The 12,280-nt window shown below is 35.0% G+C and overlaps 1 protein-coding gene and 1 long non-coding RNA gene across 3 annotated transcripts in view; both read left to right on the forward strand.

The window, feature by feature from the left end:
• The window catches only part of LOC113113743 (PH and SEC7 domain-containing protein 2-like), a 33,825-nt gene that overhangs the window by 12,281 nt on the left and 9,264 nt on the right, over positions 1-12,280 (forward strand). The window contains exons 4-7 of one of the 2 annotated variants that reach the window (XR_003293627.1): positions 10,047-10,241; positions 10,349-10,429; positions 11,485-11,597; positions 11,938-11,998. Coding sequence is in view for 1 of the 2 variants with exons in the window: in XM_026280197.1 (XP_026135982.1) it covers positions 10,047-10,241; positions 10,349-10,429; positions 11,485-11,597; positions 11,938-11,996 (448 nt within the window). In the remaining variant the exon portion in view is untranslated. The remainder of the gene's footprint in view (positions 1-10,046; positions 10,242-10,348; positions 10,430-11,484; positions 11,598-11,937; positions 11,999-12,280) is intronic. The other variant, XM_026280197.1, reaches the window with a different exon arrangement.
• LOC113113744 (uncharacterized) lies at positions 4,174-8,532 on the forward strand. The gene is made up of 3 exons (XR_003293628.1): positions 4,174-4,662; positions 6,163-6,296; positions 7,917-8,532. It is a non-coding gene; the product is annotated as an uncharacterized LOC113113744 (long non-coding RNA).

Here is a 12,280-nt window from a genome sequence, read left to right on the forward strand (position 1 = left end):
GATCTGTCTGCTCTGACTGCCTCACAAAGGTCAAAATGTGACATGAAATGTGATGCTTTTTTATGTATTGCACCACAGGCGGTCGCTAATTTGTAGGGTTTTTTTCACCCGTTTGGTGACATTAGCACAGAAACAATCATCTCAGCCACGACCCCACTTCCTATGCCACCCCCACGCCTTTCTGAAGCATGCACCTATTCACACAAAAGAACACACTCATTTATTCAGTCTTTATCAGACACTCATAATCTCCTTCTTTATCTTTCACTGTCACACACATACCCACAAATCCACACTCATATGCACCCCCATCACTCACACACACACACACACACACACACACACGCAAACTTCCTGTCTGGTTCCGCTCCATCCTGGTTGTGTGTAGGAGCAGCGGGTGAGTGCTGTCTAGCTGATGATTATCCCCACAGGATGCAGGAGAGCTGTACACACACACACACACACACACAATCTCTCTCTTTCTGACATCTACACACTGTAATAAACATTGCACACACTTGCATACTTCCATACAACAAAGAGAAAGGATTACCTTTGTAATCCTTTGTTTTTCTCCAAAAACACAGGCTTTTTTTTTATCAAAGGCATCTTGCTTGTGTGAAATCAATATTATTTACTCAATTACTCTTGCAGGTATTGACGCTCACATCTTTTGAAAACAGCGTTTGTAGTCTATTAGTGTTATACGCTTACTGAAATATGTCTTTAAACCATGCAGAGTAAAATATAGATCATCTAGTTGGGAAAAATCTAAGTTTGAATCCATCCATTGCAAAAAAAAAAGGAAAAATATCTTGTGTTGTCTTGTGTTCCAGTAAATATATCGAAACTCTTAAAAAAAAACAATAATATAAGCTTTTATAATTTATATTATTTAATTTATAGTGCATATTTATTCATTCATTTATCAATACCTTTCAATATGTATCTCAAATTACTGCATTTCAATTCCATTTAAAAAATACATTTCAATTAGTCAATCAGTAATGTATTTGTTAATATACTTTTATATAATAAAATTTTCTACATATTTTATTATTATGTTTAATATATATATATATTTGTTTTCAGAATTTTTAAATGAGAGGTATATATTTCTAATTTTGTTATAAAATGTGATAACGTGTGCGTTTATAGACATAATTTATTGAAATCTATTAATTTGATCATCCTTTGAAAAGAGGTTTTGAGGTTTCATGTTGACCTTAAGCATAATCCTCATAAAACTGTGTTCTGTTATTACAAATTTTGATAGGGAACAATCTTTTTCAATACACAGTTACCATTTAGGCTTTAGCAGAATATAAATCTATTACTTTTCTTAGGTGCAGACCTTATGGAGCATAAGCTGTAAAACATACACGGGTCAGTTAGTTTGCTAGATTCAGGAAAATGCCGGCTAGTACAGAAAGCCTCTTTAGAGATGAAAGTGAGCTGATCGTGAGACTCTGCTGAGCTATTAGAAGTGCAGAAGTGAAGAGTGAGAATAATCTCTCGTCGCTGTGGTGAAACACCAAAAGATGAAGGAGAGAGAGAAAAGTTATTACTACAGTAAGTGTGTGTGCATGTGTCAGAGTAAATCATGATGGATCTTTGTCATTCGCACTGTGCCATGCTGTTAAATCCTCACAGGTCTATATCACAGAGAAGTCTGTCTTTACTGGGTTTAGACCCAGTCTATAATTAGCTCTATCCTGTCTCTGTCTGACACTTCAGTACTGCTGTGAGTTGCTCAGCAGCTTAAAGTGACTGCAAGAATGGAGAAGAAAGGTTTAAAGGAATAGTTCAGACAAATGTAAACATTTTGTCATTATTTACTCACCCAGATGTCGTTCCATATGACTTCCGTAGATGACTTACTTTCTTCCGTGCAACACAAAAGATTTTTGAAGAATATCCTGACTTCTGTTCATTATAATGAAAGTAAATGAAGATTAAAGCTGTCAAGCTTCAAAAAACTATCCAAGAGAAGCACCATAAAGACAAGAGTCCAGATTTTCAGTGAATTCGTTCAGTTTCAGTCTTTTCCCTACACAAAGCTGCTGTGCACAAGTCATATGAATGACTTTTATAATATGTTTATGGTGCCTTTTTGTAATTTAGAAAATGAAATCTCAGGTCAAGGGGATTCCAATGAAGATTCAAGTGGTCCGTTCTCTTAATTTCCTTTTCATTAAAGGTCCATAGAATCATAACTGTCTCTGATGCCATTATGTTGTATATTAAAAGCCATGTCATGTCATATTACACAATTCTGTAATATTCATGTCATGAATATTTACTGTTAATTTTCAAGTTGGCAGCCATAATATCTTGTGACAGAAAGAAATTATGAACCCCAAATAGTCTAAATAGTCTCCGGACAGTGTTGTTTTTATAAACTAAATCAAAACTAAAACTAAAAGAAAATAAAATGTAAATATTAGATTAAGAAAACTTAAATTACAATAAATGAGTTTTTAAAAATGAATGAAAAAATAACTGCTGAAATGTTCCCTTGGTAACTAACTTAGTCTGTGCTAAAAAGTGATACAATTATGTAACTAAATAAATAAATACATCTAATATTTCTCTCTCTCTGCATTCAAATAAAACAAAAACTAATGAAAATATAACAGAATTATTAAAATTGAAACAGAAAATAAAAAAATCATTAAAATCTGATTCAATATTGTAATAGTTTATAAATAATACTAAAATAGCACTGTCTCTAAGAATACAGCCATGCAGTGCTGCAAAGTTTCTAAAGGTACGATGGAGTAGAAAAGTACACAAATTAAAATAGATTTAAAATACAGATTGTCCATAAAAAGTGTTTTTTGTGCAGATCAGTTTTTGCATCTGGAGCTGATCTGTGAACTCTAGTTGAGGTGATACTGAGATGGTCAAGTACAGAGAGAGAGAAGGATGATCATTAGATTGGATGATGATCATTGTAACCAATTACGACGGTCATCCAGCTGAATGATCTGATGTTTGTTGATGAAGGGACAAACATGTTGTGACTGCAGGTTACTGAAGCATGCAAATACTACAGATAGCAGACTACACTCAGACACACTAGCAGGGCACTTTACTGTATCATACATTATAGCAGCTTGGCACCACATCTTGATCTTGAAGCGATAACTGCACATTTAAAAAAATAAGGTGTTACGGGTGGATGAATTCAGAAGGATAAAACATTTTGTCATGAAGAGATGGTCTGTGAGTGAATGTTGGACGTTATCTGTATCCAGTATGGAGGCGAGTCACTGCCAAATGGAAATATTGTAGCATATCTTTGGGCTGCATCACATGTTCCAGTTTGTTGTGAGTTCACATATTTTAGAGTTGAAATAATTCATGTTTTTCGCTTACTCAAGTTAGTCTCTGGAGTACATTCATAATTTAGTTTCCAAGTAAACAGAGACCTCTGAGAATGCAGCACTCTTTAAACATTTATTTTTCAAAGCTGTTTTAAGTTTCTTTAAAGTTTAATAGTTTAACTACTTTAAAGATACTTATTTTGAGTATTTTAGGATTTATTTCAGTGTTACTGGAATAACAATTTTTTTGACTCTTGTGATTCTCAACTAGGCTTTTTGCTTCTGACTAGATTTTGCTGTTAGTAACAGTTTTAAACTTACTGGTCAGATTCCTGTAAAAATCATGTTGTCTTTTTATTTTATGATAAACCAGTCAAAGTAGAAATGGGCCTAATATTGTTCCTTGTGATAATGACCTCCAAGGCTTATATCTGCTCAATAGTTACCAAAAAAATTGGATTGGAATAGTTGACCTCCAATTGATCTTATTTCTGAATCCGATTTCTATCATAACAATATTCATTAATTTACTCTTTCATAATTTTCCCATGAATCCCCTAGAGTATTCATAGCTTAGCATTTTTATGCAATATTAGCCTATAAAGGTCCCTTGTCTGATGCCATAATGACTGGCTCCTATTTTTATGGAATTTCCAGTAGCCTTTTTTGTATTAGCTATAGACTATTTATAGGCTGTTCCTTGCTGGTGTAGCCTACCAGGCCACGACGTTAAAATAACTATTTCATTTTATTAGCCATCCATCGTTCATTATTGTTGCTATTAGTTATGGTTTAATGAATAAATGTAATAGATGTTGGCATGAGCCAGCGTGAGGGATGAAGAGAGGCAAACTCTGCTAATACACGCGTCTGCGCGAGACTAACGGCCTGACGCTCCCGGGCTCCGGTCCAGATCGCTACTTCAACATCGGAAATATGGAAATGTGGCTCGGGCAGGACTCACGGAGTAATCCAATCCATCCACAGCGACTCTCTCCGCCCCCTTCCCTTGTGTCCGACTTTGAGGAACTTCACACTGGGAAGCCGTTTTCGCCAAACGCGCGCCCTGAATTAGTCGCGTCCAAACTTTTATTTGTCGAAGAACATAAACGGGATGCGGTGGCACACACCGCCAGAACACCCCTTTTAGCCGCAGCAGTGTCGAAAACTTATTCCATTCGGGAAAAACCTGATTACTCAATGCGCAAAGCGCCTGAAGGCGAATGGAGCTGAAGGGATTTTTCTCGCTCCGCGCGGGACTGATGCCTGATCTCCAGTAAAAGATGTGGAAAGATGAATACGAGGTGCATTTCGACTTTCTTCTAGGACTTCTGTAAGTTTTTCTTTAGCTTTGTTGCTTCTACATAAAGTATAGCACTTTAAAAGACCTGCAAATGACGCAATAGACTTAAAAATGTAGAAACTTGTCTTAATTTATTGTCATTAAGTATAAGTTTTATTGTTTTTATGTTTAAAGTATTTTTTATTGACCTTACTGAAGTAAAAAAAAGTCTTGGGTTTTCTTTAATTATGTAATCTATACAGGCAGGGACTTTGGAACTTCGTTTGTTTGAACTTTTTTTTTTTTTTTTGGTTTGGGAAGTCTTGCCCTTTGGTCTTTTGTGGACACATCTGTTGGTTGATTTTCCTCTGTCCAATATTATGAAGATGACCAAGGCCATGCATTATTTCTCTGTGTAGACTTTTTAAAGTCTTTTTCTATAGATGCAGTCCTTGAAGACTTCAAGTAAGCATTTTAATTTTTCCACCATTATTAACACGCTGTCTTTTTGTGACAACATGCCCCACTTGTGGGACCAGCTATTAGCCTATTTGAAGTTATTCAACTACAATTTTAAACCAGTTACAAAAAAAAATAAAATAAATTATATCACCAAACAAATACATCAGACGATTGTCTTTACCAGTAAATATTGTAATGATGATTTGCATAAAATTACAACCTGTAAAACACATGAGACAACTTGTCAGAATAAAAATGCAACAACCTGCCCTGACCTGAGATTTATGATGGGGGGAAAAAGCTCTGTGCAAAAACCTCAGTCTTTTATTTATCTGCCTGTGTTATATATTCAACACTGCTCTGAATGTATGGCAGTGTGGTCTTATTTTATTCACTGTTTGCAATTTTTTGTACCCTTTTTTTTTACTTAGTTTAAAGGAAATAATTGAAATAAATTATCGTACTTTAAAACTGTTTTGAGCTAGATACCAGCAACTTTCTCCTCCAAAGTTAGATTGTAAAGGGACAGTGCAGCCAAAAATGAAAATTCTGTAACCTTTTTCAAACCTGTATGACTTTCTTTATTCTGTCAAATACAATTAGTTGGCAATTAGTTGCCAAGTGGATTTGGGTTCCATTGACTTCCATTGTATGAGTAAACATATTATGGAAATATTATTATTAAACATTATGGACTACCATATTATTTTTACTCATACAATGTAAGTCAATGGAACCCAAATCCACTTGGCGACTAATATTCTTCATAATAACTTATTTTGTATTTTGTACTTAGTTTTGGGACCCAAAACTATTTGTTTACAAACAGACTTCAAAACATCTTCTTTTGTGTTCCGCTGAAGGAATAAATAAAAACAGGTTTGGAATGACATGAAGGCGAGTAAATAATGCTCATAAATGCTCATCTCTTCCATCATCAAGTGGTTTTGGAGAAATACATAGCCTGAGGTTCTATATAATGTGAGCGTGTGTTTGGTTACCTAAACCCATTGTAACCAAAATGTTTTCATTTCACATTCTGATGTGTAATGCATTTCTGTCCGACTCTGCTGGTTTGATGTATTCCAGTAAGAGAACACACAAAGGAGGATTTGTGTTTTTGGCTAACTGACAAGGCCATGGCAACTCCTTCACACCTCGCTCTATTCATCCAACACACCCTCTCCGAAGGCATCAGAACGGGCAGAGAGAGACGCTGGCATGTGAGTCATAGACAAGCAGTCTCATGTTTAATCTCCTGCCTGGCTCAGCAGCAGCGCACGTCCATACAGAGACACGGCTGCTGGCTTCTTGTAGGATCACTTATAATGTTTATCTACCCTCTAGAGCAGGACATCAGGCTGTGATTTATTTTTAACTAATGAAGTCTGAGGAAGTTTGTGTGTGTGTGTGTGTGTGTGTGTTGTCTAGGAATTAAAAACCTTACAAAGAGTACGCTGGTGGTACTATGATATATATACAAAAAATATATATAAACCTGAAATAAACACAAATAGTCAATAAATAAATATAATAATATTTACAAAAAAATATTTTACAATTAAAAAAATGTAAAAACGTGTGTTTGTTTGTTTGTTCATTTATTTAATCAAATGAACAAAGACAAAAATGGAAATAAAATAAAACAAAATATGCCAGAATGGGTAACATTCTAAATCAATGTATCTATCTATCTATCTATCTATCTATCTATCTATCTATCTATCTATCTATCTATCTATCTATCTATCTATCTAAAAAATTTGATTACAAAAAAATAATAATTAAATGATAAAAAATATTATTTATTTAAATGTCGTACAAACATAGTTCACTTACTTCTGTAATCTTATATGTCCATGGCAATGTCTTACTTGGGTTCCTTTAGGAATCGATAATACTATAACTGTGCAATATATCATTATTATTGATCACAGCAGCCTGGTGGCAGATGGAGAAGTATTGCTTTCCGATCAGGTTTGTTCAGTCATTATGTACACAGGACTAAAATACAAACGGCCAGCTGCTGTTTTGACACCTGACTGCTGAAAGATTATGTCAGGGGCTCTGGGCCAGTCAGAGTCTGGCGATCTAATTCACACCTGCCTCTTTGCAGACACATGTGCTCACATACTGTAGATGTGAGTCATATTTGTGATGATTCAGTGACTGCTTTGCTTGACAGGAAGAGGGAAAGAGATGGTTGTAAAACCTAAACCCAGATGACATTTCATCATACCTTTATGTAATGCCTTTATGTATTACTGATGGATTATGTGATCAGTAATTTAGCAAATACCAGATCATATCCTGTATAGGGCACCATTTATTATTCTATTATTCTGCTAAATTTTGAAAATCTATTCCTCATAACTTAGTTGTTACTAAAAATTATCTATTCTATCTATTCCAGATGTTACCATCCAATATGTACAGTATATGGATCCTCTGCAGTGAATGGGTGCCATCAGAATGAGAGTCCTAACAGCTGATAAAAGCTTGATTGGTCTGAGCATTCTTCTCTTTTCTGATTCACACGAGATGACTTTTTCACTGGAGCAAACATATTATGAATAGATGGTTTTAGCCGTAAGCAATCATTTGAAGTTTAAAGCATCTTGATGATGAATTAACAAACAGATTTTTGCTTCACAAGACGTTAATTGGTGGTTTGCTGATTAACGCGATGTTTTAAATCAGCTGTTTGTACTCGGCACCCATTCACTGCAGAGGATCCATTGGTAAACAAGTGATGTAATGCATAATTTCTGCAAATCTTTTCTAATAAAGAAACTAAGTTCTCTAAATCTTCAATAGCCTGAGAGTGTGTACATTTTCAACAGATTCTGCAATAATTTTGTAGTCGCGGATGAAATCAGGAATCATTTATCACCTTGAACTACTGCTCACCACTGGAATTACAGTATGTACCCTGAGCAATCCTGCTTGCTTAACTCCTCGCTCTGTGCCGTGTGAGATTTGTCGGGGCTTTTCTAGGGCATTGTGGGTAATGCTGATGGAGGGGCCATCTGCTTGGGAGGGACACAAATTACACCCTCTTTCTATACGCCGGGAACACCAGGTTCTACTGGCACCATGGCAACCAACACATTACCGTTCCTTATCGAGTTTGAAGCAAATGCAATTGTGCTAATCAAATTATGCAAAAAATTTGACTCATCCACAATGAAAATGACAGCCATAATTTATTCAGAAGGCTGTGGATGCGCATCAAGACTAAACTGTTGACCAGTAAGCATATTCCATCTGTATTCGCAGTGTGTTTCTCTTCATGTCTCCTCATAGAGTGATGACAGCATCCTTTTAATTTGTCCTTTGCAATTCATTTGGCCATGGCTGCATTTAGTTAATCAAAAATACAGTAAAAACAGTAATATTCTGAAATAATCAAAACATTTAGAAGAACAGTTTTCTGTGTTCATATATTTTAAAATGTAATTTATTCTTGTGATGCAAAGCTGAATTTTCATCATTTCTCCAGTTTTAAGTGTCACATGATACGTCAGAATTATTCTAATATGCTGATTTTATGCTTAAGAAACATTTCTTATTATCACTGTTGAAAAAAGTTGAGATAGAAATTAGTAACCCTTGATGAATAGAAAGTTCAAAAGAAGAGCAAAATAAAATATTACCTCACTTTTCTTTTAACCTCAAACCTTTAAATAGCAATGTATATAGTCACAATTGGTGACTAGTTGTCCAAAATATTTGGAATGCTTTTAACAAGAAGTTTGGCATGGTTAAACTCTCTCAGTCTGAAGTTCTGTAGGTTTATGATTACAATGAAACACCACAAGGCACATTAGTTAATGCACAGTTAGCTGTGTACCATAACCAGACAGAAGTTCATAAATAAATCATATAAAGCTTCGCGTCTGTCACATTAGTAATGGCCTGTCTGACTCACGCAGGTTCTGTCCTCTCTGGGGCTCGGCAGCCGACGCAAAAACTCCTCATCCCAAATTATAGCTTCGTTTAAAGAACATCCTAATGAGCCACTCGCCTCCATCGCAGTAGTTGAACACATCGAGATTTTAATTAGCTGAATTAGATGTGGAAAAAAAGATTGTGTTTCTCTCAAGATCCTCTTTGCTATACCCATGAGCTATATTATATTATATTATATTATATTATATTATATTATATTATATTATATTATATTATATTATATTATATTATATTATATTATATTATATTATATTATATTATATTATATTATATTATATTATATTACAAAAAATCTAAATTATAATGCTAAAAAAAAAAAACATATAATCAAGCTTCCGAGTTAATTTGCCCCCTTAATAACTGTTGTTTTTATTTAAGGACATACAGTGCTTTAAATGTCTGGGTTCACGAAATGAACCGTTTCATTAATTTACCTTTATCACTCCCAGTTTCAGTCTAATAAATTCTATACTTAACAAATATTTATAGTCATAGTTCTAATTCTATTATATATTATGAGTGAAGAAACACATTGATTCTCTGATGTATCGTGATTCTGAATCGATTTTGCTTTTATGATGTGAAATGCATGTAAAATGTCAGTTCTGTGTCATGGACGGACAAAACAACTGAGGTTAAAATCATTCTTAACATACAATTGGTTTAATTTATTATTATGTAATTATTAAAAAATGTTCTTACAAGTCATTTAATAAAAGTGAACAAATAAATGTTACATTAGAAGTTAGTAATCTCATTAATTTAATAAGAAAAATGCATATCAAGTTTTAAAATTGGATTATGATTCCCAGAATCGGAATTGGATTCCCACCTCTATATAGTGTCCTTTGAATATTATGTTGGACAGTGGGGGTCTTTAAGTCAAAAGGATCTAAAACTATCCATCATCTACTGTACCATCTTGGTTCTGGCCGTATTTTCCATCTGGACATTGATGTTTTTTCTTCTCCTTGTTTTTTTTTTTTTTTTTGCCAACCTAGTGATGCCAACCTCACAGATGTGCTGTGCGACTCGGACTCTGAGTTGGGCAGTGTGGACACGCTGGAGAGGGGCAGCACGGATACTCTCGCCAATGGCTGCCGCGTCGACACAGATGCTGCCAAACGACTGGCTAAGCGACTCTTCTATCTGGAGGGCTTCAAGCGCTGTGATGTGGCACGACACCTGGGCAAGAAGTGAGCGTTTGTGTGTGAACAAGTGAAATGTATAGGAAAGGGAGTGGAATGAAACACTCTTTATTTATACCCACAATCCCTATCTTCCTTGTCTCTTTTTCCTGCAGTAATGATTTCAGCCAGTTGGTTGCATCGGAGTACCTGAGTTTCTTTGATTTCACAGGGTTGTCATTAGACAGAGCACTAAGGTAAGATCATTTCAACAACAAAATACAAACAAGATTATTATTGTCCTGACCAGTGCAAATACTGATCCTACAAGAAAGCAAAAGGACAAATTTACCAACAAAATCAAAGACAGAACATATTTGATGTGTAATACACAGCTGTGATAAGCAGGTACAGTATTTGGACCAATAAGATTTCAGTGTGGGCAGGTCAGAAATGTAATATAACATTGCTTTTTCATGCTGAGCTTGAATAGGACATAAGTTGTTGTTGAACGGTTTTTAAAAGCATGTCACATTGCTGCTTCATTGTTTCTTTGTATTATTGCAATGGTTAAGCTGCAATAAGAGGAAGAAGCTTATTTTAGATTAATACTCACGCATGTCACATATTAATGTCTCAGTTCCACAAATACCCGTAAAACTGGAAGAAGTTAAGCATACCATTACTTAAATACCTGCATTGCAAGAAGAGGAGGAACTAAGTGCAGTTGCACAACATGGTTAAGAATATTTCAGTCCTGGAGGAACAATAGAAGTACAAGTGAATTAAACTAGTTTGAGTCGCTCATAACGGGAATGCAACGTGCCAATCATTAACTTGTAATAAAAAGAGCTTATAAAGAGAAGCTATAAGGGCTTCCTGCTGTTTACCAGCAAAATAAAATATTTTCTAATGATTTTTGTAATAATTTTATTGTGATGTTGATATATAATAACCTAAAAAAATTCACAGCAAACCTGGAGCTTAAAAAATACATTTTAAAATTGCAATCACGATTTACATCAGAATTAATTTTTTTATTTTTTCTGAAATTATGCAGTCCTAAAATGAACATAAGTTCTTCTATTGTAGCCATGCAAGCTCAAATTCATCTGTTGTTGCTTTCTTGAATGTCACACTGCACTATACAACACAATGCAAGTACATTAAATTACAATGTGTGCTTATTATTGATTAAGTACGGCAACGAAATATATATTCTGTCCATGGTATATATTGTATTTAGTAGTACTAGCATATCTGCTCCTTCTTAGCACAGCACCATGACTGTCTTCATGTACTCTGGTTGCAGGAACTTCCTGAAGGCGTTTCCTCTGATGGGAGAGACGCAGGAGAGAGAACGTGTGCTGGTGCATTTCTCCAAACGCTTCTGTCACTGTAACCCAGAAGCTCTCACCTCAGAGGGCAAGTGCATTTCTCTAGATGCTATGTAGCTCAAATTTTATGATGGCAGTTCATAATGCATTTCAGTGAACTTTTATGAGTGAATTTACATGAACAAGCTCTGTTCCAAACTCTAGTGTAAGATGGCCTTCTAAGACGACATCTTCACTGAAATGTAACCTCATGAGTGACTTATTGGCCCGTTTGTTTTATGTTAGCATGTTGCTAGAATAGCAAATGATGCTTATGGTGCTTTAAATCTCCTGTGATGTATGTCTATGCAGCTGGTTTGGTTTTGAAACAGTGTTTTAGTTTTAAATATGTATGATTTCTTATTCTCTAACTCTGTTTTTTTTAATAGATGGCGCTCACACACTGACCTGTGCACTTATGCTTCTTAACACAGACCTGCATGGACATGTATGTATTCAGCTCTTCTTTAGGTCGTTAATTCCAAACATGTCTGAAACTAACAAGTTTATTATAAATGTGTGTGTGTGTAAAGAAGACAAAATATTTGAGATGCTGCTAATGAACTGTTATCAGCAACTAAACTGAAAACATCACCATATGCATTTCATAGTGTTATTTTCCTTAACAAGGTTCTTTCTTGTTGTGATTCTCTTAGTAATATTACAGTTCTCTCCGACTTTGACCTAAACATGTCTCTCTCTCTCTCCATTTCTTCTCTAACTCATTTTGCG

This window comes from Carassius auratus, chromosome 14 (genome assembly GCF_003368295.1).
Source record: "Carassius auratus strain Wakin chromosome 14, ASM336829v1, whole genome shotgun sequence".
Classification (NCBI taxonomy): Eukaryota; Metazoa; Chordata; class Actinopteri; order Cypriniformes; family Cyprinidae; genus Carassius; species Carassius auratus.